The 26,547-nt window shown below is 42.0% G+C and overlaps 2 protein-coding genes across 7 annotated transcripts in view; one reads left to right on the top strand and one right to left on the bottom strand.

Moving 5' to 3' along the window:
- Window positions 1-21,928, top strand: part of Ipcef1 (interaction protein for cytohesin exchange factors 1) — a 115,129-nt gene extending 93,201 nt beyond the window's left edge. For all 6 annotated transcript variants that reach the window (XM_048354325.1, XM_048354324.1, XM_048354328.1 and 3 more), the window contains 3 exons: window positions 8,477-8,846; window positions 17,344-17,537; window positions 21,623-21,928. In XM_048354325.1, coding sequence (XP_048210282.1) covers window positions 8,477-8,846; window positions 17,344-17,537; window positions 21,623-21,823 — 765 coding nt within the window. In that variant the 3' untranslated portion in view covers window positions 21,824-21,928. The remainder of the gene's footprint in view (window positions 1-8,476; window positions 8,847-17,343; window positions 17,538-21,622) is intronic.
- Window positions 1-26,547, bottom strand: part of Oprm1 (opioid receptor mu 1) — a 125,988-nt gene that overhangs the window by 28,638 nt on the left and 70,803 nt on the right. The window lies entirely within an intron of this gene.

The following is a 26,547-nucleotide window of genomic DNA, read 5'->3' as shown; positions in this document are numbered from 1 at the left end:
GGTTATTCTGATTTTGTTTTTGTCTCAGCTCCACAAAGGGTTAGAAAATTGTCATTGACATTGCGGATTTGGATGCTCTTGTTTTTCTAGGTTGGCCTGAGCTCTCTATATAGAGTCCAGGCTGACTTGAACTAGGGATCCTCCTTCTTCAGCCTCCTGAATAACACCCCCACCATGCCAGGCCTAGAGTTAGTGATTTTACTTAACTTACCTACTTATTTTTTTGGTAGCATCATCGAACTTGTCCTGTGCATGCCAAGTACACACTGTGAACATACAGCTACCTCTGAGCTATAATCTCAGCCATATTTATGGGATATATATTTATCATGTCCTAGAAGTTGCCCAAATGCTTTAAAGGTGTCATCATTTAATCTTCAAATAACCTTGAGAAGGCATATTACTTAATTTGCCTTTTACTAACTACTACTAAGTGTCTGTTAAACCTTTTTTACACTTCTATCTGAGGCCTCTTCTTTCTCTTCTCTTTTTTTCTGATTAATAAGATTTCTTAATTTATTATTCTATACATTAGGCTAATATATAGCTGTTAGCTAAATACAAGCAAAACTCTCTTTTTATTTAAAAAAATGATTTTACGATTTCTCCTTGTAAGCGTGTATTCTTGATTTTAATGTGTCAGATTTATCCATTGCTTATGTGTTGTTCTGAAAGCAGAGTTTTTGACCCCAGGTTCAAAACCTACAAGTTCCACATAGCAGGTCTGGCCACGCACTTCTCAACGACAGATAGAAACACATGATGCAGAGCCAAGAAGGAAGATTTGTTACATGGCTTTCAGGGGGAGACAGCACTTCAGTACCCCTTTAGCCATCTTTGTGTTATAAACACAAGGTTTAGCTTTTATGACAAAGAACTGGTGGTAAGAAGAAAAAGGAGAGAGGTAGTCATGGTGATTAAATAGTCCTGGTGGATCATTATTTTTGTCTTTATTTTTGGAAGAGTTCTGGAGAAGTTAAGTTATCACTGGTCAGGACAAGCAGGTCCTTACTGGCTGGCTGCTAGGTAACCTGTCCTAAGAAAGCTCTATTGTTCCTTAGAAGTGATTTCCATCCCTTTTCATAAAAATACTATGCATCAGAATGTCCTTCCCTGAATCCAAGGTCATTGTAAAGTGGCTACTGAGAGAATGGCTTAGAATAGAAACACCTATACAATGAGTATGCAAAGCTTTTCTTCTGCTTTTAGTTAATCTGTGGGGTCAGCAACAAACAACCCTTCCCGCCCCCCAGTAGGTTAAAACTACCTCTTAGAGTTAATGCCTTTTTATTTTTGGTTCAAAAAAACTGTTTCCTATCTTAACATCAAGAAGAAGATGTTATGTTTACACTTTATGATCGCGGAACTAGGTTCAGTACTGTTGAATGGCATGGTCAGACACTTAGTAAACCAAACACTTGAGGCAAGAATCTCAGTGGTCTGGCTTTATAGCAATTGTTCATTCCATTGTACCAGCACACTTGCGTATCCAGATACCCAAAGTTCAAGGAGACTTGTTTGAATACAAACAGGCAGAAGGGATGGTATGTATAAGACCCATGGGTTGGCTGGGCACAATGATTCCTGCCTGTAATCCTAGCTACTTGAAAGGTAGAGATCAAGATTATGATTCAAGGACAGCCTGGGCAAGAAGCTTGTCAGATCACATCTTAGTCAATACTAAACTGGTTATGTTGGTACCTGCTTCTTATACACAGGGTGTATAAATAAGAGGATCATTGTCCAAGTCAGCCCTGGGCTTATATATAGGAACCTATTAAATAATATATCAAACAATAAAGGACTGGGGACATGGCTCAAGTGATAGTAACATGAGACCCTGAATTAAAACCCCAGTACTCAAGAAAAATAAAGAAAAGACCTTGAGTTTAAGTCATTAAACTGAGTTATTGGGCTGGGGATATGGCCTAGTGGCAAGAGTGCCTGCCTTGGATACACGAGGCCCTGGGTTCGATTCCCCAGCACCACATATACAGAAAACGGCCAGAAGCGGCGCTGTGGCTCAAGTGGCAGAGTGCTAGCCTTGAGTGGGAAGAAGCCAGGGACAGTGCTCAGGCCCTGAGTCCAAGGCCCAGGACTGGCCAAAAAAAAAAAAAAAAAAAAACAAAAAAACAGAAAAAAAAACTGAGTTATTAGTCAAATGTTTAAACATTTCTCAGCTGATCATTTTTCACATGCCACTAAAGCTAGCATTTTTCTTAAGCAATATGTTGGAAAACAGTCAAATAAGTGTTGAATAGTTTTTATTATTCCTTAGCAACAGAATATGTTCTGTCTGCTCACATATTTGTAGGCAGATTTTGTTTTTGTTTTCTCTTTTTGCTGAAAAACAGACATCTAAACCACTTGGTTAAAATAACATTCAGTCTTTTTATTTGATAACTGAAGTTAAAAAATAACTCTTAGTAACTTTTACCCAGCACATGATTCTGGATACAAACCCATCATCTAATGAATAGTTGCAAAGATCTTCTCTTCTGTAGGCTGTCTCTTTATTTATTTATTTATTGCCAGTCCTGGGCTTTGGACTCAGGGCCTGAGCATTGCCCCTGGCTTCTTTTTGCTCAAGGCTAACACTCTGTCACTTGAGCCATAGCGCCATTTCTGGCTTTTTCTATATATGTGGTGCTGAGGAATTGAACCCAGGGCTTCATGTATGCTAGGTAAATACTCTACCACTAGGCCATATTCCCAGACCTGTCTCTTTATTTTGAGAGTTATTTCCTTTAATGTGCAAGCATTTTTTCCTTTAATGTAATCCCATTTGCCAGTTGTTGTTTTCTTCTTTCTTCATCTTCTTTCTTCTTCTTCTTCTTCTTCTTCTTCTTCTTCTTCTTCTTCTTCTTCTTCTTCTTCTTCTTCTTCTTCTTCTTCTTCCTCTTCTTCCTCCTCCTCCTCCTCCTCCTCCTCCTCCTCCTCCTCCTCCTCCTCCTCCTCCTCCTCCTCCTCTCCTCCTCCTCCTCCTCCTTTCCCCCTCTCCTCACCCTCACCCTCCTCCTCCATCTCCTTCTCCTCCCCATCTCCCCCACCTCTTCTTCCTCGTGTGTGTGTGTGTGTGTGTGTGTGTGTGTGTGTGTGTGTACCAATCCTGAGGTTTGAACTCAAGGCCTGGGTGCTGTCCTTGAACTAGCTCATGGTTAGCTACCACAACTCCATTTCTAGCTTTTTGGTCACTAATTGGAGATAAGAGTCTCATGGACTTTCTTGCTTCATCTGGCTTCAAACTGAGATCCTCAGATCTCCGCCTCTTGAGAGCTAGGATTACAAGTGGGAGCTGTGGGTACCTGGCTCTATTTGTTAGTTCTTGGACCTATGCTTATAACTTCATGTGCTCTTCCTGCTTTCCTGTTCAAGTTTCAAATTTCAGGTTATATTAAAGTATTGAGGTAATGGATCCATTCAAAACTGTGTGCTGTACAGGCAGAAAAATAGGTTCCTAGTTTCAGTCTTCTGCATGTAGATACCTAGCTATTCCAAAAATATTTGTTTGAGAAGTTGTCTTTTCTCCAAGTATGGTTTTGGTACCTTTGTCAGTAATCAGATGAGTGTAGCTGGATGGGTTTCTTTCTGGTCTTCTGTTGTGTTTTGTGTTTCACTGGTCTATTTTTCCTGATTTTCTGCCAGTACCATACTGTTCTGTGACTATGGGCTGTCTAGTATAAATTGAAATAAAATACTGTGATGTTTCCTGTATTGCTCTTCTTTTGCTCTGGATTGCTTTGGCTTTTGGTGGTATTTTCTGCCTCCTTATGAATTTTAGGGTAGAGTTTTCTATTTCTATGAAGAATGACAGGAGAATTTTGATGGGATTGCATCAGATCTGTAGTTTACTTTTCTTGCATCTTTAAATTTCATTCTTCAAGGTTTTATAACTTGCATTGCAGAGGTCTTTCTCTTTAATCTTCATTCTAGGCATTTAAATTATCTTGAGGCTATTATGAATGAGATTGTTTTTCCTGGTTTCGCTTAGCATGTTTTGTATGTTGATTTTGTGCCATCATGCAGAATGTCATAGCAGTGTTCACACTTTTATACTTTTCAGAAGTATCATTCATGCATATCCAAAAATGATGCCAAATATCAGCTCAAGCAGAAGAAAGAAGCAATAAGTAAAAAATAAACCCTACAAACTGACTCCCTAGCCAGTAACTGAAGAGGAAATTGAAGATTAAAAGCAGAAAAGGATATAATTAACTTTAGAAATCCAGATTTAATTTTAACATGATGTATCTTGAGTAACTGTGTATCAAAGGTCACTTAATACTTCAAAATCCATACTATATAAAGCAGTAGAAATTTCTCCAAATCAGTAACTGTGTAAGAGAAGAGATAAAAGGAATATTCACAGTTTTTGCATAGGGTACAGAAATCACCCTCAACTCTGTAGTTTCTGGATTGATAGATGGATGAGTGGGTGATTATAGTGATCTTTGCCATACTCTCCACAAGTTTCTAGCTCTATAAATATTTCTGCATGGGAATTAGACAGATAGTACTTTATACTTGTAAAGTGCTTTCATATAACTTTACAAAGGATGATGGCATTTTACTCCCAAACAAATCCTGGATTAGTTTTAGAAACGAGGAAGCCAAGTTCCAAAGAAGTAAACCCTACTGCTATAAGTAACATTTGCTTGTTGCTTAAGTTTTATTAAGAATATTCTTTTATGCTGGACATGATGTCACATTGTTGTAATTCCAGTTCTCCGGAGGCTGAGGCAGAAAGATCTTCAGTTGGGTACTAGCCTGAGCTACCTAGTGAAATCTATCTCATAACAGAACCAAACCAAACCAAAGAATGTTCTCTTAGGTTCCATAATAAGCTCCTGTTGATAAACCTGTTGACCAGGCAGCTGATGCATATTTTGTGCTGTTGGGTAGCAGGTGCTGTTGAGGATATGGGAATGCTAAGATGAGCTAGCGTGTCCCCTTCCTTAGGTTCTGGGTTGAAGAAGAGGGACCATAAATTGATCATTCAAACACGTGGTTTCCAATACTGAGAAGTGACGTGAGGGTCAGAAAAATGTTCTGGGCAGTGGCTGGGGACTCCAGTGGAAAGGATACGTCTCTGTTCATTTCTGTTAAGGAAGACCATTTGATTTGAGGCAAAAGTGGGCAAGGTGACAGCTAAGAGAAACCATGAGGAAGGCCTATGGAGAAGGAATCATAGGCACTTTGGGGGCAGAATGAAGGCCAAGGTGGCTGAGCAGGATAGAGGATGGGCTGATGGGGACATTGTATTTCCAGAGTTGGATAGTGCCCCAGCCAGACATTCTCAGTGCTAATGGAGACAGTGGGTGTTTGTGTCCTTGTGACAGGCACTTACTCGCGAATTTTAAGCAGAAGAAGATTGCCATCTGTTTCATACTTTAGATGTGTTCTTGGTGTTGATTGGAGGGTGTCTGGGCCAAGGGGACACACAACGAAGGAGGCAGGAAGCCATTAGAGCAGGACTAGGAGGTACAGCGGCATCTCCAGTGTCACTTGAATTCAAAAGCCTCGTGTGATCGATGGCTCTGCTGTCAGTGCATTGCCCAAGGCCAAGGGGAAAGTCAGAGGAAGGAATCTGCTACCAAGGCCTTGGGAAAATAGCTTAGGGGAGGAATATGGGCACATTTCCGCTGAGTGGCAATGGACTGGTTTGCTATTATTAAGACCAGTGAAAAGAAAGTATGTGTATATTCCTTCCTTTTCTTCTCATTTGTTCTTATGATAACTAGTTCTAACTTATTTCTCTATCTCTAAATTATTCCTCTATTTTCTTTTTTTTTTTGGTGTTCTTTGATGAATGTTTAGGATTTATCTACTGAATTACTTCTTCCTAATTACAGGCTTTTGGTGTTATTTTAAACTTGTGATTTGAAACAATGCAAAGAAAAGGATGTTAAGAACTAAATACCATTTGAATTAAGCTTCTTCAATAAACAAAAATCTCTTGTAGAGAGAATGGGAAAATCACGTTTAAATCTTTCATTTCATCATGAAATCTCTGGATTAAAACCAAGATCTTTTAAGGTGTCTAGAGTTTTTTTGGGGGAGGGCACTAAAAATAAAGTATTTCAAACCCAAACATTTTGAAATGAACCAAACCACATAAAATTATTAATTCTCTAATTAAATGAGAATCATTCTCTTGAAGATGGTGGGAAAATTTTGTGGGTCTGTTTGGACTGTGTTTGGTGCCCAATCATCTAGTTGATCCTGGAATTAGGAAATCTCACATTTAACTGTTTTATGGATGACCACAGAGAGCTCTTCAAGAAGATATTTAACTACTCTGAGGAGCTTTTGTTCCTATAACTAGCTTTCTATTTCACTCTTTGCTGGCTGCCATTCATTACCAACTGTGTCAGGCACAGATGCAAAAAATGGAAGTGTAAAAATGACTAAAACCAGCTTTTTCTCAAGAAACTCATTAAAAAAAGAAGCCTGACAGTCAATCAGCAATCACAATAGAAGTTGACAAATAAAATGATATTCCACCTGTTGTGATAGAAGGCCATGAACACCTCTACTGATTGACACCCCCCACCCCAATACAAGTCAGAGCTTTAAAGCCTACCAAATTCATAGGACCACAGTAATTCATAGTAAAGTTGATGGTTCTGAGTTACTTGCAATGGCTCGTAGATGTTAGAAGTTGACCCCAGTTTGCACGTTGGTCTCTCTTTCATGGCCATTCTGCCCCTCCCTTAGAGCCTTGCATGCTTGGGGTGGATAGGAGCTCCCGGCGGCTGGATGATAATGGATGATGATGCTCTCAGGAGACGGAAGTACAGAGCTCTTTGCCTTCTGCCACAGGGGATTGGGGGAGATCAGAGTGTAGTGGAGTCCAGATACTTAACTTTATTGGCCAAATAAAATCAAAAAAGGAAGAACAGCATAGAATTCCTATCTTCTTCTTGTTGTTATTTATTGCTATGAAATCAGGCTAGTCTCAAACTCTATGTGGCTCATGAGAATGGCTATCTTTCTTTGGCTATTAACACAGGAAACTTCCTAAAGGCAAAATTATGTATGGTACCACCTTCTTCTTCCTCTTCTTCTTCTTCTTCTTTCTTCTTCTGCATCTATTTCAGAGTCAAAATGTAGCAAGGAGCTAGGCACTGGTGGTTTACACCTATAATCCTAGCTACTCAGGAGGTTGAGATCTGAAGGTCACGGTTCGAAGCCAGTCCAAGCAGAAAAGTCTGTGAGAGTCTTATGTCCAATAAACTACTTAGAAAAAAGCTGGGGGGGGGGCTCTATGGTTCAAGTGGCAGAGAGCTAGCCTTGAGCACAAAGAGGCTCAGGGATAGCACCCAGGCTCTGAGTTTGAGCCCCAGGACTGGCATTAAAAAAAAAAAAGCAAGGGTAAAAATCTCATAGTAAATGAAGTGTGTTCCAAGAGAGTTGCTGGTGACTGGGTATTTGATGCTTTCTCTGTTCACCATATTGCCAGGAATGGCCTCCCACCTGTACAGTGTGTTAGCAACTGCAGTCGGGGCCCCACATTGTAACTGTTCCTCATTGACAGTGCTGCAGCTCTTGGTTTTCCCTCTAATGAATTAAGAGGCTATAAAGGTATTTTTGTAGTGAGATTTTGGTTCATGTTTTAAAATGATCAAAGAGACAATTAGGTTGACATCTCACCTGGTTTGGGTATTATTAGGTGATCGATCAGATTGACACCTGCCTGGGTTCCGTATGATGAGGTGACCCTGGCCAGTGCTGAGAAATAGGTCAATAGTATTCAGACTTTAATATGTGGGTGCTTTGTTCCCCTCGTGGATCTCCACTCACTTAATACGATTTTGTTTTCTGTCTGGCTCCAGCTTTGGCTTTCTCTCTTTCACTTTTTATTTACTCATTTTCTCATAGTGCTAGGAGTCAAACCCGGGGTCCACTTGCACAGTAGAGAAATGTTCTACCAGTGAGCCACACTTCAGCCCCTTTCTCTCTTTCTCTCTCTCTTGATCTCTCTTTTTCTCTTTCCCTTCCCCCCTCCATTCCTCCCTCCCTCCTTCCCTCCCATCCTTCCTTCCTTCCTTTCTTTCTTCCTTCCTTCCTTTCTTTCTTCCTGTCCCTTTAAAAAAATGTTTTTGCTCCATCAGTATGAATTCATTGACATATTATACTTTATTTTGTTTGCTGAAGGCACATTTTAATATTCTAAAGAATACCTCAATGAAGCCTTTAAAATTTTTGGAGAGGACTGAAGACTATGATAAACTGTGATGTGGGGATTTTTCAGAACTTAGAATGGTGAATTCAAGTTAGACATATCAGCTTGAGAGAATGACACCAAAAGTTGTCGTACAGAAATAAAGATTACAGATCCATCCTTGTACACTTTTATTCCTGATCTCATTTTGAAGCGACACTGTGGGGCTTTTGTTAGAAGGGAGAAGAGGAGAACGATGGTTTAGTCACAGTTTTCCTTTATCCCTTGTTTCGTTTTGTTTGTGGAAAACAGGCTGCGCGGCAAGCATCTTCGTCCTCACTCAAACTGGGTGAGACATCTTGTTGTTCCTCTTTGGAGAGTAAAATGAAGACACCCAGCAGCTTTTCTTCCTCGGCATCTAAAGAAAGACAGTCCTGGCTTGACATAGTTAACAGCTCACCCGCGGCCGAAGATGTGGGGCAACCCTTGACCTTTGCTGTGCAGGTCCATGCACCGGCACCCACCGAGGCACACAGTCACAAGGCCCCGGACAACAGCTCGATTATCTCAGAAAGTGGGTTTTTGAACTCTTTGTCTAGTGATGACACATCTTCATTGAGTAGCAATCAAGATCATCTGACCGTTCCGGACAAATCTACAGGATCAAGGATGATGGATAGAGGTAAACAAAAAACTTATCTACTTGTCTGTAGACAAGATTTGTTATGGTAGATTTATTATGTAAGTCTCTATCCAGAATGTTTAAACTCATCAGTGGTGATTTAATAGTGAAACAGCCATTGGGATTGGGCATGGGTTGCTTTTGTAGAATTTGCCCCAGGGACAAATATACAGGCCAGGTCAATAATTGGCCTGCTTGTAAGTGTGACTGATCAGAAGCTGTAGGACCATGAGACATTTGATCATTGACGATACTTCCCCACCAATTCAAGAAAAAGACTATTTTTCTGCCTTCATGTCCTTTTCTCTGGGACATGTGGTGATTAAATCTGTAGTCTAAGATTCATAATTTTCCTTGGATGGTTCTAAATACGTTGAGAACAGCCACCCTCCTAGATGCCCTGATGGTGTCTGTCCTGGCGGTTGGCTCCTGAGAGTGCCTGTGTGATCAGTGGGAAGGCGAACAGATCACATGGATGGTACACTGCACACCCAGCCCTAGAGGCATGAAGGAGAGAGATGGGGAGATAGGGAGATAGGCCGTGCTCATCTACCATGGGCAAAACCCTGGGTACCATCCCCACACACACAAAGGCAGAAAACCAACCAACCAACCAAACAACAAAACCCAAAAGAAAGCACGGCTTATATTTTTGGAAGACATTCTAAGTCTTAACAACAACAACAAAAAAAACGGAGTAAGGGTATGTAGAAATTAATAATGGGAATTTAAAAATATGTAATTATTCTTGATCTTATTTTAATATTCGGCCGTACCTTTTCTGAATGCCGAGCCTTGTGCATCTGAGGGTAAAATAAGCTTATCTGTGTAAGGTACTGATCAGTGAGAGAATAATGAACGTGGGTGGTGTTTTCTTGCTGTGCTATTGGTAGGAAGTGGCTATGCTACATTGCTGTAATAACTTCAGCGGAGGAAGTCATGGACAAAGCAATCTTTTTCTAGAAGGGGATAGTGGTGGAGTGGGATGGAAAGCGAAAGGAGACAACGTCACTGAAGAATATGGAGGAATGGAAATTGGATTGTGAGGAGGGACTGGACAGAGTAAGAGTAGATTTGGGGAGGTGTTGTGTTTGTGAGGTGCTTTGGTGCAGAGCAGTGGAGTCAGCTGTGTTTCCTTGGGATTGGGGAACTGAATGGAGATTCTGGTTCAGGTTCCGCTTAAGAAATGCTAAGAAACATTCTGAGCTTCTCAAGTAGAGTGAGCTCCTTGGAAAGTCTGCGCATTCCTGGAGTTGTTTGCTCATGTGGAAATGACTGTTTTCAACAAACGCGGGTGGATCCCAGTGTTTGCTCATGAAAAGATGTGCCCAAGAGAGAATTCAGGCACCTTGATCTAGAGGACTTCTAGCTTACTGCTTAGACAGTCTCTCCTAGACATAGGATTATTTGAACTCAATAAAATAATAAAAGCATGACACCCATTATTTCCCCATTAAGAACTCTTATAATTGGACTAGAAACAGAGGTAAAAAGGTTTCCCATGGGCACAAAGATACACCCACACCTTACATGACCGGCAAAGCCTCAAAAGCCTCAGAAATACTGAAGTTCCATTTACATTCTGTCCTGAGAGAAAACCCTGCAGGCTGAGAATTATCCTTTAGGATACATAAGCCTGCAGGTTTTGCCTGTGTCTACACATGGTTCTGCGGACTGGGCTGAGAGCTGGCTAAGGACCAGTCTCGCTCAGTCTAAGAATGAGGAAACCTGGTCTTACTTAGGTGTGAGTTACATGTAGAGTGACCAGCAAATTCTGGATGTGTGTCTTCAGACAGCTGGGAGTGAAGGTATTTCCCTAGACAGAGAGGGAGGGAAAATGAAATGATTTTTCCCCCCTCACTGATTTGTTGGCAGCTGCCATATGTTACAGATTTCTGCTGATGATTTTTTCCCCTGCTGCCGGGGATTTGGTTAAATTCCCCGAAGAGATGAACCACATAAAGTCGTCTCCATGGAAACAGCAGCCCAAATCGTTGCTTGGGTTTGTGATGAGTTGCTGTTGAGTAATCAAGTTGCACATTGAGCATTAAAAAAAAAAAAAAAAAAAGCAACCAACACATGTGTCTTTGTGCGTTGGAGATGAAGGTAGCTTTTCATTTTTGTGACTTCCAAAAATAATTATTCTTTTGTCACTGAAATAAAAAGCCCTAAGATTCTTGGGTGTGAGCTACTTCTCAGGGTCTTATTCTATCGGAGATTGAAGTTTTCAATATGATCCAAGGTAGGAGTTAAAATTTGAGAAGCTTAAGTTCTACTCACCAGAGGCACTTGCCGGAGAAACAGGCCTTTACCCCAGGAAGATCCTTAAAGGTTAATAATGGAGTCCTAAGACAAGCAGACAGCATGTATTATAGCCTTTCTTTTATTTAGACAACGAGAGAAATATTTTTCATTTAGTATACAATTAAAATTGTGGTTGCTTTATACTGAATTTAAACATCCTTTTAAGCATCTTCCTAGACATTTCTTCCTGTAGTATAAGCTATTAAAAAAAAAAAACCAACACAGGTGTTAATCGCAGCCTATTTTCTTTCTACACTGAGGGTTTCAGATGTCCAGAACTCTAGAGATTCTTCACTAGCTTCCAACAAAGCACAGTTTTGCAGCCCTGGTATACCTCAGACTCATGATTCCCCTACATCTACCTCTACAATCTGATGTTATAAATATGTGCCACAATATCTGAGTATATATTTCAATGTACTAATATAGCTGTATAGATACACTACACATACTCTAGGTTTTATTCATTTTTGCTGGTCTTAGGGCTTGAACTCTGGGCCTGCGCACTGTCTTTGAGCTCTTACTGAAGGCCAGTGATCTACCACTCAAGCCACTGTTCTATTTCCAACTTTTCTGGGTAGTTTATTGGAGATAGGAGCCTCACAAACTTTCTTGCTGGTGCTGGCTTCGAACCATGCTCTTCAGATCTCAGCCTCCTGAGTAGCTCGGCTTATAGTTGTGAGCCACCGATGCCTAGAGGGTTTTATTTTAAATACAAACATTACACACAGTCATTTATAGTTTGATTTTTCCCCCCCACATAAGCCTTCTTCATTAGTTCATACAGATCTGTCTCATTATTGTTTTTTAATGACACAGTTTTCTGTGTTATAAATACCAATTATAATGATCAATATAGTCTTGTCAGTTATTCTTCAACTGATAGAAATTAAAATTTTAATGTGTCACTATTACAAGAATATGACAGAAAACTTTCTTATATGTATCACAGTATGCACTAGTGCTATTACTTCTTTTAAGGTAGTTTTGATGACATCATCTTATTTAGACCGTAGCAGATATACTCTAAATGTTGAGATACACAGAAAGTTTTCTTTCAGCCTCAGTTGTAAGTCGAATGTGTTTAGGGAAATGGATGTACATATAGCTCTTGACTGTAGTTAACAGCACTAAAAAACATACTTAAAATGTGTCTATGTGTGGCCATCACAAAACAATTATGTGTTTGGATTAAATTGATTGTGGTAATTATCTCATCACACATGTACACGCAACCATCCATATGTATTTATGGTTCTGTATACTTTAAAAATGATATACATTTGTCCACTATAGCTCTGTAAAAGTACAAAGAAAATAAAAGCTAGAAAAAAAGAAGCTGTCAGTATCAATATACTCTCATCAAGAGTTACAGTGCTGGGCTGGGGATATAGCCTAGTGGCAAGAGTGCCTGCCTCGGATACACGAGGCCCTAGGTTCGATTCCCCAGCACCACATATACAGAAAACGGCCAGAAGCGGCGCTGTGGCTCAAGTGGCAGAGTGCTAGCCTTGAGCGGGAAGAAGCCAGGGACAGTGCTCAGGCCCTGAGTCCAAGGCCCAGGACTGGCCAAAAAAAAAAAAAAAAAAAAAGAGTTACAGTGCTTATATTTTCAAATCAAGGCTAGACTTTTTAACTTTTGCTCATTCAACTGAAAATAGTAAAGTATGAAATATGTATCTGTACAGATGCATGTTGTATGCATTATATATGATATATATATATATATATATATATATATATATATATATATCCCTGAGCTTTTTCATTCAAGGCTAGCATTCTACCACTTGAGTCACAGCTTTATCTCCAGCTTTTTGGCAGTTACTTTGGAGATAAGAGTCTCATGGACTTTCCTGCCTGGGCTGGCTTTGAACCATAAACTTCAGATCTCAGCCTTGAGAGTAGCTAGAATTACAGGTGTGAGCCACTGATGCCAGACTAGGAAGAATTTTTAATATCAGTTTATAATATCCATTCATATTTTCTATTAATACATTCTAATATTAGAAAGTTATAGATTTTTGTTAGTGATTACAAGTATGTAATTGATTTGAAGTGCATATTCAATTTCTTGTTTCACAGACTGTTTTGTACTGTCCTCTTTATAGTATCACAATATCTACACACGTACAGTCTGTTTCTTCAGCCTTTTTATTTATCCCCTGGTTTTCGCTTATTGCTTTGTCCATACAGTCGTCAGATTCTCCATTTATAGTATGGTTTTATTATTCAGAGAGCACTGCTCTTCTTTGCATGGTGTTTCAGTTAATCTTTTAGTTTGCTTTTCAAGTTTTATTTATAATACCACATTTGGGTTTAATTAAAAGTTCCTTGAATGTGTAGACCAATTTGGCAAGAAGTACTGGGGAAAAAAAAAAGACCTGGAAGTCACGAACCTCTTGCCTCAGCCTCCGAGTGCTGGGACTACAAGTGCACACACCTGGCTCAGCTTCAGAGACACCGTTTTTAAAGCATTGAGTCATTGTACCTGTGAATACTGAATATCCACCCATTTAGGTAATGCTACACATGTAATCATGGATGGTAGTAGATTGCGATCACAGACATAGGAAAATAGAGCTTCATACATACGATCCGGGGGTTCACCTGCTGTACAAGCCATTGCGTAAAATTGAGTTAGAGTAACTTTTTTCTTGATTCACTGATCTTTATCTGCTGCACTGTACACTCCCCCTTTCTTACCTTGTGAGTCTTCATTTCTGTCTCTTTGCTCACCGGGGACACATCCTGGATGTACCCAGTTGGCAGAACTAGCAGATTATGAATCCATATCTGCTATATTTATCTACAGTGTATTAGATTTGCATTCCTCCGTCCGGGTGGTTTGAATCTCTTCCCGTTCATTCCCATTAAATTCACACCTCCTCGGTAGGTTTCAAATCATTTTTTAAAAACCTGACATTTTCTGTGTCTACCTTCCAGAGTTTTGTTTGTTTGTTTTTGTTGTTTTAGCTGTTGTTATTTCACTGAGATATGAATTTGTTGTTGTTGGTGGTGGCGGTCGTGAGGTTTGAGCACAAGCCCTGAGGGCCGTCTCTGAGCTCTTTGGCTCTAGGCTGAGATTCCCCTGTGGAGAGCAGAGGTTGGGTACTTTTGCAACGGAGCCTCTGGCTGTGTATGACTTTGTTAGAGGTACAGTAGTGTAATCAGGGATCTGAATCCCGAACTCTCTTGTCCAACCAGTGACTCTAGATTGTCTGATTTGAAGTACGTTATCTTCACTGAGCTTTATGAAAAGAAACTGCATTGGATACGTTCATGGTATATTGCAGTATTTAAGAAAATTAGCTTTGGGATCCTAACTTAGGTTTGTCTATCATTATGATTTTGGTCAAGATTTTGAATCTATGTGTTAAATCCTCTTTCCTAGCAGGGTTAATGAGACTGTTCCCATAGGGTCATTGAAAGACATTGAGATAAATATTGGTATAACAATGAACACAGTGCCTGCCATATAACAAAAAGCTCAATGCAGGGTAGTTATCTCTTCTTGCTGCAGGGGCATGCAGAAAATCTACCTCAAAACTTTACTATACTTACATTGTTCATCATTGATGTTCTTACTATTAAAATGAATTGCCTATATTTGTTCTCAGTTGACAAATTCAAATGTCTGTGGTTGTGATGTCAAGTCTTGCTGTGTTGCAACTGTCAAGATCATCAAGTAAAGAAAGAGTGCTAAAGTCTTCTGCTCTGTAGGCATCAGGCGTTAAATTCACATTTATCAACGCATCAAAGGTGTACTGAATGTTCAAATGAGTGTATAGTTATTTGTTCTCTTAGTGACAAACACCTTCTGTGATCGTTTTTCCCCACTGATGTTTAGAGTATTGTGCACAAAGCGCAAGACCGTTTCCTCTACCAAGAACTTTCCAAATGTTTCACATTTGAGGATTCGAGTTATCTTCCTTGGACCACACACAGTTTTGTTTTTTTTTTTCTTCCCAGTCTCTAAAGGTTTCCTTTCAAATCCTGAGATGAAATTTGGCATACCCATTTCTCTCCTGTCTTCTGAAGCCAGCTTTTCTGTTCTAAATAGAAAGTAAATAGTCACATTCTAGAAATCACAAGGAAGACCAAAAATAAGCTAGTGGGGGAGGCAACGTTGAAAATACAGCATTTCAAGAGATAATCTGCATACAGTGTTCCTGACAGGCAAACGCTGGGCCTATAGAAGCGAGCCTGACCTGCCAGAAACAGACAATAGGCTGGGAATGTAGGAGGATGAGAGGGCGTCTCAGCGTCACTTGACATGCGCTTGGAAAGGAGAGACATTCTAACCATTAGTTAAATACGTTGTTTTGCCTCATTTGTTCAAATCACAAAGATCTTGCTAAAACGTATATGTTATTATACACACACATATAACGCTAGTGTGTGTGTGTGTGTGTGTGTGTGTGTGTGTGTGTGTGTGTGTACTAGGGATGAAACCCCAAACTTTACACATGCTAGGCAAGTGCTTTAGGACAGACCCAGTGCCCCCCGCCCCCACCCCAGTTTATTCCGTTTGCTTTTAGTTAGTTTTGCAGATCAAGTCTAACACTAACCTTGGCAAGGCTGGCCTCCAACTGAAATTCCCTCACCTCCATCTTCCATGTAACTGCGAGCATGGCGTGTGTTACCAGGCCCTGTTCACTTATTTCTTTCGAATCTAACAAGTTAGGTATCTGGTTCTACTTTAGAGAACATTGACTGACTTCCTGATACACTTTGATAAGTCTAGAAGATTTATATATATATATATATATATATATATATATATATATATATATATAAGTTCACCTCAGAATTCTTCCTGGTTTACCTCAGAAGTGCTGACACTTTCTAGTGGGGATTTTGGACCTAGTCTTATGAATGAAGCCAGATTTTTAAAAATTCTTTTCTGATTAGGACTTGGTGCAGAGAAAAATCAATGTTTCTTTGTGGGCAGATTTCCATTTGCTTGTATGACTCCGGTCCCTATCTCTCCCAGTGACTTGAGATTGGAGCTACTTGAGAAATTGCTCAAAGACAGTCAAGTTCTGTTACCCCTCAATTCTGGTCTGTGGTTTGGCATTTGCGGCATCGTCTAGGAGCTTGTGGAGAATTTAAGATCACAATGCCAGTCCAGACGGATGGAAGCAGAGCCTGAATCGTAACAAGTGCCCGAGGAGATGGTGTGCTTGTTGAAGATTGAGCAGAATCGTCTGTCCAAAAGCTCATGGCCTCTAAAGGAGAGGGCTGAGCTTTTATCTTGAACTCACATCCTGGATTCACATTTTGAAAAACACCCTCAGGTTTCAAGTCTTTACTTTGCCTCCTCCATAAAGTAATAGTTGTTATCTTCCTTGACCAAACACTGGTGGGTTGAGTCGACCTAGACCATAAAATGTCATTTGTGTTGATGTGAAGGACATCCTGTTTTATGTGGTAAGACCTAAGTAGGCACTTGAAAAGAAGGATAACAATCGAATTGGAAACACTTTATTATCAGACAGAATTAATTAGTTTTGCTTCAGGAGATAAGGGAGGTATGAATAATTAACTTGGCTTCCATTTCCAATGGGAGAGAGACAAGTGGTCTCTGCCAACCAGTGTTTTTCTTTTCTTTGCTTTTTACAATTTGGTAAAATAAGTAACAGTAATACTGTAGTTTTTAGCACTGACATTATAATTCAGCAAAGTGTTTACATAAAAACAGGAAGGAAGCTTTGACAATATATTTTATCCATGGCACAAGACTTCTCAGAGAGGGTTTACTGGCAGGGTTGATTTTGCTTCAACAATCTGGAAGGACTTTGACCTTTTCTTTGAATCAGGTTCAAGCTATATTTTACTGTGTATTTGTAGTTCTTTGTGTTTGAGTTCTTTGTATTTGTAGCTCTTTGTATTTGAGTTCTTTCTTTCCTGTGATTCTACTTATTACCTGCCTTCATTATTATTTTGTGTCTATTTTATGCTCCTATTAATAGATAAGCATCACCCATTAACAATAGTGAAAGCAATGTAAAGTACCATCACCAGTGATGTTAGGCATGGAAATATTATTGTTAACAAAATGTTATGGCTTCTGGAGAGGAGATGTCTAGGATTTCATTGAGGGCAAGGCTTCCCTTTAGGACCAGAGTGTCTGGTGTGCTCTCCTTCATATTAATTGTGTTCACTGTTATACCATGTGTCTTTCTAACAGAAGAAACAAAAGCTTGTGAAGATGATGAAATGGAGAAGCTCTACAAATCATTAGAACAGGCTAGTCTATCTCCTCTTGGGGACCGGCGACCTTCCACCAAAAAGGAGTTGAGAAAGTCGTTTGTTAAACGGTGCAAAAATCCATCCATAAATGAGAAACTGCACAAAATCCGCACCCTGAACAGCACATTAAAGGTAAGATGATTGCCGGGTGTAGATGAATACTGTGCATGTGCAGAAAAGAATGGTTGGTCCTGCCAATTGCAGTGTTGGTGTGAGGGTGGAGGGAAGGGCAGAGAACACAAATACAGCCCAAGTGAGATGAGCCTGGGCATTCTTGAAGCACTTAAGACATTCCGACAGGAGCACCTGAGGCAGTTTTTCACAATCAACCTTGATTTGACCTTCATACCCATAGAAAATCTGGAATTGGAAGCTCCTGGGTGGCAAGGCCCCTGTGCCTTTTGTTTGTGTCAGGCTTGTTCTGGCTCAATGTCTGTTGATTAGAGACAGAAATCATAAATCAGTGATCATATGTGGTAAAATAAATAAAACCTTGGGCTTTCAACCGGTTCATTTACTCCCCTGTGCTGCATTCAGGAGAGAATTTCTAGACTGCCAACTGTAGATACCACAGCCAAGGAACACCATGAGAGCCAGGCGCGGGAAGCACGCATTCCGTGGTAATAGACGAGCAGATGCTTTCACAACGGGAGGGTGGGCAGGATGTCCTGGAGCTCTTTGCAGGGCCTCCCATCACTGAAATGGTTCTTTAGCACTGAAGTACCCTGGCTTTTCATATTCAGATTAGAACATGACCAGGGCCAGGCCAGGATGCTTTGCAACCTAATCCTAAATTAGCAGAAGATTTATACATTCTGAAAAAGCTTCTGTTTGGTCCGTGTCCTTTTGCATTAAGAACTGGAGTCCTTTTCCAGGAAGAAATGTCAGCTATCAAAAAGGACAAGGGTATAAGGAGACAACCGAGTGGCTCTTGTTACTCAGATGTCACAGTCGGTAAATGGAAGGCACCTGCAAAAAAATAAAGCCAAGAAAGAAAAGGAAAAGGAAAAGTATCTTTTAATTATACAAAGATACTCCAAATACAAGGGATTTTCCTAATGTTGAATGGTGGAAAGATGTCATGAGCTTTCAGCCCACAGGGTGTGCCAGGCTGGATAGTATGTTGACTGTCTGTCTTGTTTCTGAGCGCTGATAGTAGTGCAAAGGGTTTTGCACAAAAAGTTGTTTCCTAAATCTTACTGGTGTTGAGCACTGTTGTGCATCACTGTAACCCTGGTGTGGGCCCTAGACAATGGAAACAACGACAAACAAATAGTAAAATCGGTGAGGGCTACAAGATCAGGGCCAGGGAGCCCACACATGGGATTTAACTGACTACCTGTGGTCATTCCTGTTAAAACAGCACAGAAGTTTGTGTAGCGCATCAAGGAGAGAGAGATGGAAACATTAGGAAGGGAAAGTACTGGCCTTCAGGGAAGTCGATACCTTTCCAGAAGCTACTATGCCGCAGCCCATGTTGGGAGGACAAGATGTAGACACTAAGAGAACCCGTGCAGCTTCGTCCACTTGTCAGAGAAAGAATATGGCCTCAGTCAGACTCGCCACAGAGCAGCAAACCAAAGACTTGACCCTCATAGCTGGTGAGGTGACTATGGAAGCAAAGGCTTTGCAGGCTCATGGGCGGCCCCCACGAGCTGTTATTCTCTGCTGTGATGGCCATATAATGGGTGAATTCAGCGACTTTTCTATTGGCTACCTACCACTAAGTAACGAGTAGATGCTTTATGACAAGAGACAGTTCTCACCCCTGCATTTCTGAGGATGTGAGTCACGTGGACAGACACTCTGTGTCCCCGTCTCCCGTGGAGGTGGGACTGAGATGTCAGCGGGCTTGGTCCTTGTCCACCACAGGGATCTGCGTCTTGTCTCATGATGGCAGCCTTCAGTTCCTGGAGGGCAGCTGGACTGAAGGTCTCAGGTGCTTTCTGGCTGTTGGTTAGAAGCTGCTTGCCAGTCCTGTCCCTGTTGGTTCGTTCTTAGGGGGCTCACAACGTAGAAGCCAGCCTCTCAGAGAGGACTTATAACTGAGTCACAACTCATTTGCGGCGGGGACATCACGTGACCCTGTGCCTCTTGAGCAGAGAGCAGGGAAGGTTAGGGACTATCTTAAGGTTGCTTCCCACACTGAGCTGAAACTGTTTCCCGTGTGTGTGTGTGGGAAGCAGACTTTTCCTTTGATTCCCTGAGGCCTCACAAAAGTTCAGTGCCGAGGACTGATAACGTCTTTGTACAACTACATAAAGATAATAAAGGTATCATTTTAAAAAGGTACATCCACAAATGCAATGGAAAAGCAATTAATTCAGTGCGCGTAGGATTAGTCATACCACAAAGCCATTGCAGTTGTTTTCTGTAGCCATTTTGAAGCAATCAGTGGAGTCACAAATAGTTGCCTTTGAGGAAGAGCTGGCTGAGACAGGTGCAAGTGGTTTCTGAGGTGCTGCTGGTGCGAGGTGAAAGGATCTGTCCCAGCCATCCCAGGGGACCATGCGGTGATAGTCATGGACAGGAGAAGAAGGTTCAATAGGAGGTTTATTAGTGGGGCCATATCTCCCACAGGAGAGGGAGCAACATGGCACCTGCACCTTATCCAGGTGGCAGCTTCTCTGGGACTAAAGGGGAAGTAGGTAGGTTTTAGTGGTGAGTAGGAGTGGCTCATTATAGTTCTAGGGCAGGGAGTTTAGGTATGGATGGATCTAGGGGCTATGGGAGGAGCTGAGGACCTAAGGCCGGGGGAAATGCTGACACTGGGTAAGGATTTTTGTTTTGTTTTGTTTTCTTGAGATGGCATTGGCTACAGAGTTGGTTCATTTTGTGATAATTCATTAAGCCTAAAACTTGTCTTTGTAGACGTAATGTAGCAATGTGAATATTTATTTAAAAATATTTCAAGGCTGGAGTGGGAGGAGCAAAGACCACAGAGTTTCATACAGAAAGCAGGAAACTCCTTAGGCTTCGAAGCAGGATGCCTGGCGGACCCATAAGAATTCTCAAGAAAGAGAAGCAGGCAGCGGTTTTAGGTGCTGCTGCTGCCTGGATTGGTGACCGTCGCTGGAGCAGTCCCTGGGGAGTGATGGGGGAGGGGAGTATGGAGAATGGCACGGGGATGGTCATCAAGGAGCCACGGGCTTTGCCCAAGAACTCGTGGGAGAGCAAACTGGCAATGAAAGAAGTCCTTTCCAGAGTCTGTTCCAAAGGTGATCGCAGCAATGGTTCCTTGTGATTTCCCCAAGTTCACTGTGTCCTTTCTTCTTCCCTTTCCCTTCCTTTGTCTTTCCCTTTCTTTTTCCTTCTTTCCCTCCTTCTTTCCTCCCTCCCTCCCCTTCCTTCCTTCCTTCCTTGTGGAGGGCTATGTATATTCTCTTTACTCCATTTCTTGATTATAATAACCTAACTCAAGTTTTGTCACTTATTGGTTATCAGTGAGGCAAGGTCAGTGAATAGTAATGGATCTTTTAACCAGTTGTCACTATTGGCATGCATAGATGGGAGGATAGGTGTCTCTTCTTTAAATAGAACCTGGATTTTGAAAATACATTAGTATAAAGTATATATTATATGCAACAAATACATATATAATAAACATAATATGTGTATATCAATTAAATGTGATTTATTATAAATAAGATAATTTATGAACTACCCAAATTAAAAAGATGTAGTTTGTGTTCTCTTATGCCTCGGGTAAAATGTTATGTCCCACGTAGAGTACGTGAAGGTTGGATGCTCAAAGAAATCAAATGCTTCTATAAAGTGCTAAGCTTCGGGAGGTATACAGTAGTGCTCATACCAAGATGAGTTCCTTCTCTGTGGTGTGGAATCCTGGGCGGATTAAAGAAGGACAGCAGTGAAGATGACAGGTTTTTTTTGTTGTTGTTGTTTTTCCAGTCTTGGGCCTTGGACTCAGGGCCTGAGCGCTGTCCCTGGCTTCTCTTTGCTCAAGGCTAGCACTCTGCCACTTGAGTCACAGCGCCACTTCTGGCCATTTTCTGTATATGTGGTGCTGGGGAATCGAACCCAGGGCTTCAAGTATACGAGGCAAGCGCTCTTGCCACTAGGCCATATCCCCAGCCCCCTGACAGTTTTGATGCTTTCATAATGACTGTATGCGTGCCTTTGCGAAAGGGTTGATCTTGGTTGGTTTATTCAAGTGAAGATACTCATCGTTGTCTCCTTTCTCTTTTCTACTTGAGCAGTGTAAAGAACACGATCTGGCCATGATTAACCAGCTGCTGGATGATCCCAAATTGACAGCCAGGAAATACCGAGAATGGAAGGTGATGAACACCTTGCTGATTCAGGACATCTACCAGCAGCAGCAGACCCCCTCTGTCTCGGACGACACCTCTGAGGAACTCAACAAACTCCCTTCTGCGGGTGTTGAAAATTCCATCTGAGACAAAGCCAGAATTCTCACCCCTCACCTTGGATGGCAAACACCTGTAGGAGATGTGGCAATGTGTTTCTTCCTAGATGAAAAACTGAAACCCAGTTCGTCCATCACCAGCCTCCCTTTGAAAGCTGCAACCTAGGCAAAGGCCATCCCTACCGAGAGCTCACCTCGATGGGAAGCCCTGGATGGGACCCGAGAACTGTATCCTTTGCCCTTTGCTTTCGAGAAAATGTCACGGACAAACGATCCAGTTCCATTCATGATCATGGCGTGCAGAAACATTCTGTTTCCCCAAAGCAGCATGCCGGTGGTTCCTCGCCTTGCTGAGCAGTGCCGTTCCCCAAGGCACGTGTCTGGAGCAGCACGCGTGTCAGTACCGTGGACCAGGAACGTCTCACCTCGCGTGTGAGTGGATGATGGATCCTTTGGCAGTTGTTGAGAAATTCTCCATGGAGCCCCAAGCAGGGGCATGCTCTAGCTTCAGCTCAAGGGACAGGTTGATATTGTCACTGTTCCCAGGTAGAAGACTGTGAGCCATGTTGCTTTTCTTCAGAGCACCTGGGAGCAAGCAATCTTATTTTAGTCGAAGGCCTCTATTTCCCCACAAGATGGCAGTCAGCAAGGAAGGCCTGGCTCATCTGTCTTGGCTCTGGTGCCTCTCACACAATATAAATTCATGCGCAGCTTTCCTGTGGTCAACAAAGAAAGATGATTCCGGCATCTGCATTGTTTCCACTGGGAGCAGAAGCACCCAAATGAACAACACAGCAACAACAAAGGGGTTACATATGATTGTTTTATTTTTGTATGTTTATGTGTTCCATGGCGTGTGATGTGAATAGCGATCTATGTTTCTTATTTAAATATATTTATAGAAGTTCAAATTATAGTGTTTTAAAAGATGATATACTATTATATGTTTTGTTGAGTATATAAATTCTGAAAGTATATACTTTTTGCTTGAGAAAAGTAAGCATAGTATTGATTTATGAGAGTTATGCTGCACTGTATGGTATCAGGAATGCTCAGGAAATCCCAGGGGAAAATGATGGCGCATGTGCTGATAATTTCATCTCCCTATCTTTCTCTTTCTCTTTCACTTATCCTCTTCTCCCTCTCTCCATCTGTCCAGATTTTGCTCTTAAGTTTTTCTATTGTAAGTCAGCCTTTCAGCCTATTAAATAAACGTAAAGCTTCGTGATGCTTATATCGATAAGCGCTAGGCCAAATGAAACACAAAATGAATACAATGCCCTTGCTAAAGAGTCACAGAACTGGGGGTGTGTTATTAAGGAGTACTCAAAGAAAACCAACGATGTATATCCTCATTGCTCATCACAATGAAGACTTCTCACCAGGAGAATAACCACAACCCACTAGAGCCGTGGGCTCTACCTGCCCTTAGCAAGTTGTTGACATTACACATCTTATTTCACAACCCCGAAGTCGTGGCCTGACATTCAAATGGAAAGCACTACGCAATGTGTATGTGTGCATGCAACGGAAATAGTTGTGGAATGTCTTCTCCAGCCTAAAATGTCTTCAGTCTCTGTAAACAAGGCTTCAGAAAGAAAACAACAACGTAAGATGGAGAAAGCCGGTTGCAGTACTGTGAGGTTTGTGAGATCAGTTGGCTCCAGCACGCACATCGGTGTACCCGTTCCCGACAAGGGAAGCACAGAGAGGAGCCGCGAGGGCAGCCTGGGTGCTCCAGGGAGGGGCTCCCGCTTTAACCACTGGGAACCCCAGTGATTCTCTGGGACAGTGGCTAACAGATATGGGAAGGCTGATGTGGTGGGGTTCCCAGCATGAAAGGAATGTGGAAGGAACATGAGATAAACTTAGGGGAGACCCCAGAAAGACATAAACGCTCCCCTTCTTTCTATTCACCCTGTAACCCTGATCGGCACACCTTTTCCTAGACTGGGCTCCAAACAGGAATGCACCGATATCTTTAAATATTTTACTTTGAGTTTTCATTAGTACATACTGAATTGCCCTTTTAGGACCCTCATTGCAATTCAAACTTAAAGTGAAAAACGCCCCCTGGGTAGCATTTCCTCCATTGCAAAATAAATGCTTTCAGCTGGTATTAGGTTGCACTAGGAAGTAAGGATTGCTTAGATTGCCACGCAGAGGCGGGCGGGCTGGAGAAGAGTGACAGGAAGAGGAGTGACACTTTGACACTTACATACGAGGAGCCCTGGTGATTTCTGGTTTGGTCTCAAGTCACTTTTCTGGTCCAAGAGATGTGGGAAAAGTGGGTATCTTGCTTGTCCTGTGTTTGGCTCCGAAATGGATTTTGGGTGCAAGGAGAGACTCTTGCGCCCATGGTAGGTGTCGCCGAGAGGCCCCAAAGTCAGGCTGCTCAGTTCCCAAGCGGAGGGAGGATCACTGTGCCTCAGTACCTCCAGACTTCCAGCACTGGCTGAAGCCAGGGACTTTAGGCTTGTGGAAACGACCTCTCTGCCTCAGTCTGTACACCCAGATTAGAGCCCCATATGAGACCCACGCCTTTGATGTCTTGAAAACCAACACCCAATCCCACACCCTTCCTGCACTTGAAAGGCAATTCTGCCCCTTTCAGGAGTTCTTCATGTTGCGGCGATGGCTCACAGCTCGGAATCAAACTCCTAGAGGGAATCCCAAATCAAACCCTCACTGCAAGTCCAGCAGGCCTCAGAAGCAGATTACCACTGGAGTGAGGGTTCGGGACGAGTCCATGCACGCCTTGCGCACGCAGCACTTGGTCGTTGGCTAATCTGAGTGATCCAGGCAGCCCAGCCCTGATCCTCCCCCCCCACCCCGCCCGTACCCCCCCTCCCCGGCCCCAGCATGGTGGGTGATGGTGGTCAGGACTGCGGCTCCTGTCAAGTGCCTGGCCCAAGGCCCCACACTGGAGAGCCGAGTTTAAGGGTGAACCTCAGGCCTCCCAGGCCCTCCCAGCCTGCACCAGTCCTTAGGGGACAGTTGGTCTAATGGGGGCGCTGTGCTCCGTCTCCCCAGGCAAGATACTCACTCGGCTGGCCTTGGTGGCTCTTTGCTCAACGTTCCATGCAACATCGGAAGGACATCTGGGTTTTCTGGAAAGGGAGACTAGGCCTAGTCTTTTTCCTTCTGTAAACTGTACCACTGGTTAGCTGGGAAGACTTCGATTGAGTGACGTGTATTTAGACCAATGGGAAGTGTCCATTCCCCACCCCTCGAGGCATATCAAGTCATAAACCAGAGACCTAAGTCAGTGGTTAGGGGTCAATCTGACCTTCCTTTCTCCATTCCCTCAGGGGGACTTCAAATCGCAAACTACAATAGATCTAAAATAAATTTAAAGGAAAATATTTCTTAAGTCATTTGAGGAGAGGTGCCATGCTGATGAAAGCCATATTTAAAATTCAGTCCAGTTCTTTGTAAGAAAGAGGGACTCTAGTTTGCTATAGCGACATCAGTGGGTTTGGGGAGCCGCTTAGGTGGCTACCCAACTGTCACTTAGTTTTGAAAGCTGCCACAATGAGGTGAAGTGGTGGGATGTCTCTCTTCTTCATTCTGATAGAATGTGTCCCGTGACATTTCTTTGCTGTGCACCCAAAGGAAAGCATGTACCATGGAGATATTGAACACTAATAAAAACGAGGATTTCCCATGACCGCGTAGGGCAATCAATCCCTGAGCATGACAGAGGTCTGACTTGTAATACTGCATGGTGTCTGGGGGCAAGATGTTCATGTGAAAATAATTAAATTCCATTGTGCTTTTATGCTTTGTCATCAGCCTTTGTTGGCTAACTAAACTGATTTTTTTTTTTAAAGGCATGCTTCATTTCTCCTGCTTTATCTTTGTTTGAGATTGACTTGTAAGGTAGAAGTAAAAACAAATGAAAATGTATGTCGTACAATAACATGGGGACAAATCTGAAATATACTATTGGTGTTCAGTGTCTGCCTGCTTGCATGGTTTCTTCCTTAAAGAAAAACAAAATAAAACAAAACGAGAAAGTCTCTAGCTGGGAGGCGCTTAATGGCTGCACTTCGATCTTCTACACGGGTTCTTGCGCCCTCTGGTGGCTATCTTGAGAATAATCGAGTCCCAACACGAAAATATCTAACTATATTGGTGGCATCAAAGTCAGCAACAGCAGTTATGTCTTCAGTGTCTCTTGGCTTACAGGTTTATTGGCATTATGATATTTAGATTTTTTCAAAAGTTTCCAGTGGTACACAACATTTTAATTTCTGCCTCTTAGTACCCCTTACCGTTATGGGATACCACCACTGTATTGAGAGAATTTAAAAGTATGGTAGCCGGGGAAAGATACAACCAATAACACATACATTTGTTAAACCGTACAGTATTTTTGTGACAAATGAACAAAGAAAATAGCAAAATAGAAGTGAAGCTTGTTTCCACTCCTCCCTAGCCATTGTGTATAGAAAGGGAGAATTTTTTCCTACTCCTCTTCCAGTTCTTCCCTTAACAGCTACACTCATCCTCCTTTTTTCTTTTATGGTACCTCCACTGAGTATTTTTTTTCCTTTAAAAAAACACCTCTTTCCTTTCTTCTTAGGCCTCCACATTTCCCTGATTGAACTTTTTAGAGGCTTCACGCACCCTCAGCATTAATCTCAGCATTAAGGTTAATGAAGCGAATCCCAGCCTTACTACCTGGGGAAGGGTCAGTTTGGCCAAAGAGGAAGCACTTGTACATTGCTTGCAAAATGGAATTGAGCAGGC

Source organism: Perognathus longimembris, chromosome 9, assembly GCF_023159225.1.
Source record: "Perognathus longimembris pacificus isolate PPM17 chromosome 9, ASM2315922v1, whole genome shotgun sequence".
Classification (NCBI taxonomy): domain Eukaryota; kingdom Metazoa; phylum Chordata; class Mammalia; order Rodentia; family Heteromyidae; genus Perognathus; species Perognathus longimembris.
Note: the sequence above shows the minus strand (reverse complement) of the source record. Positions and strands in the feature narration are given on the sequence as shown.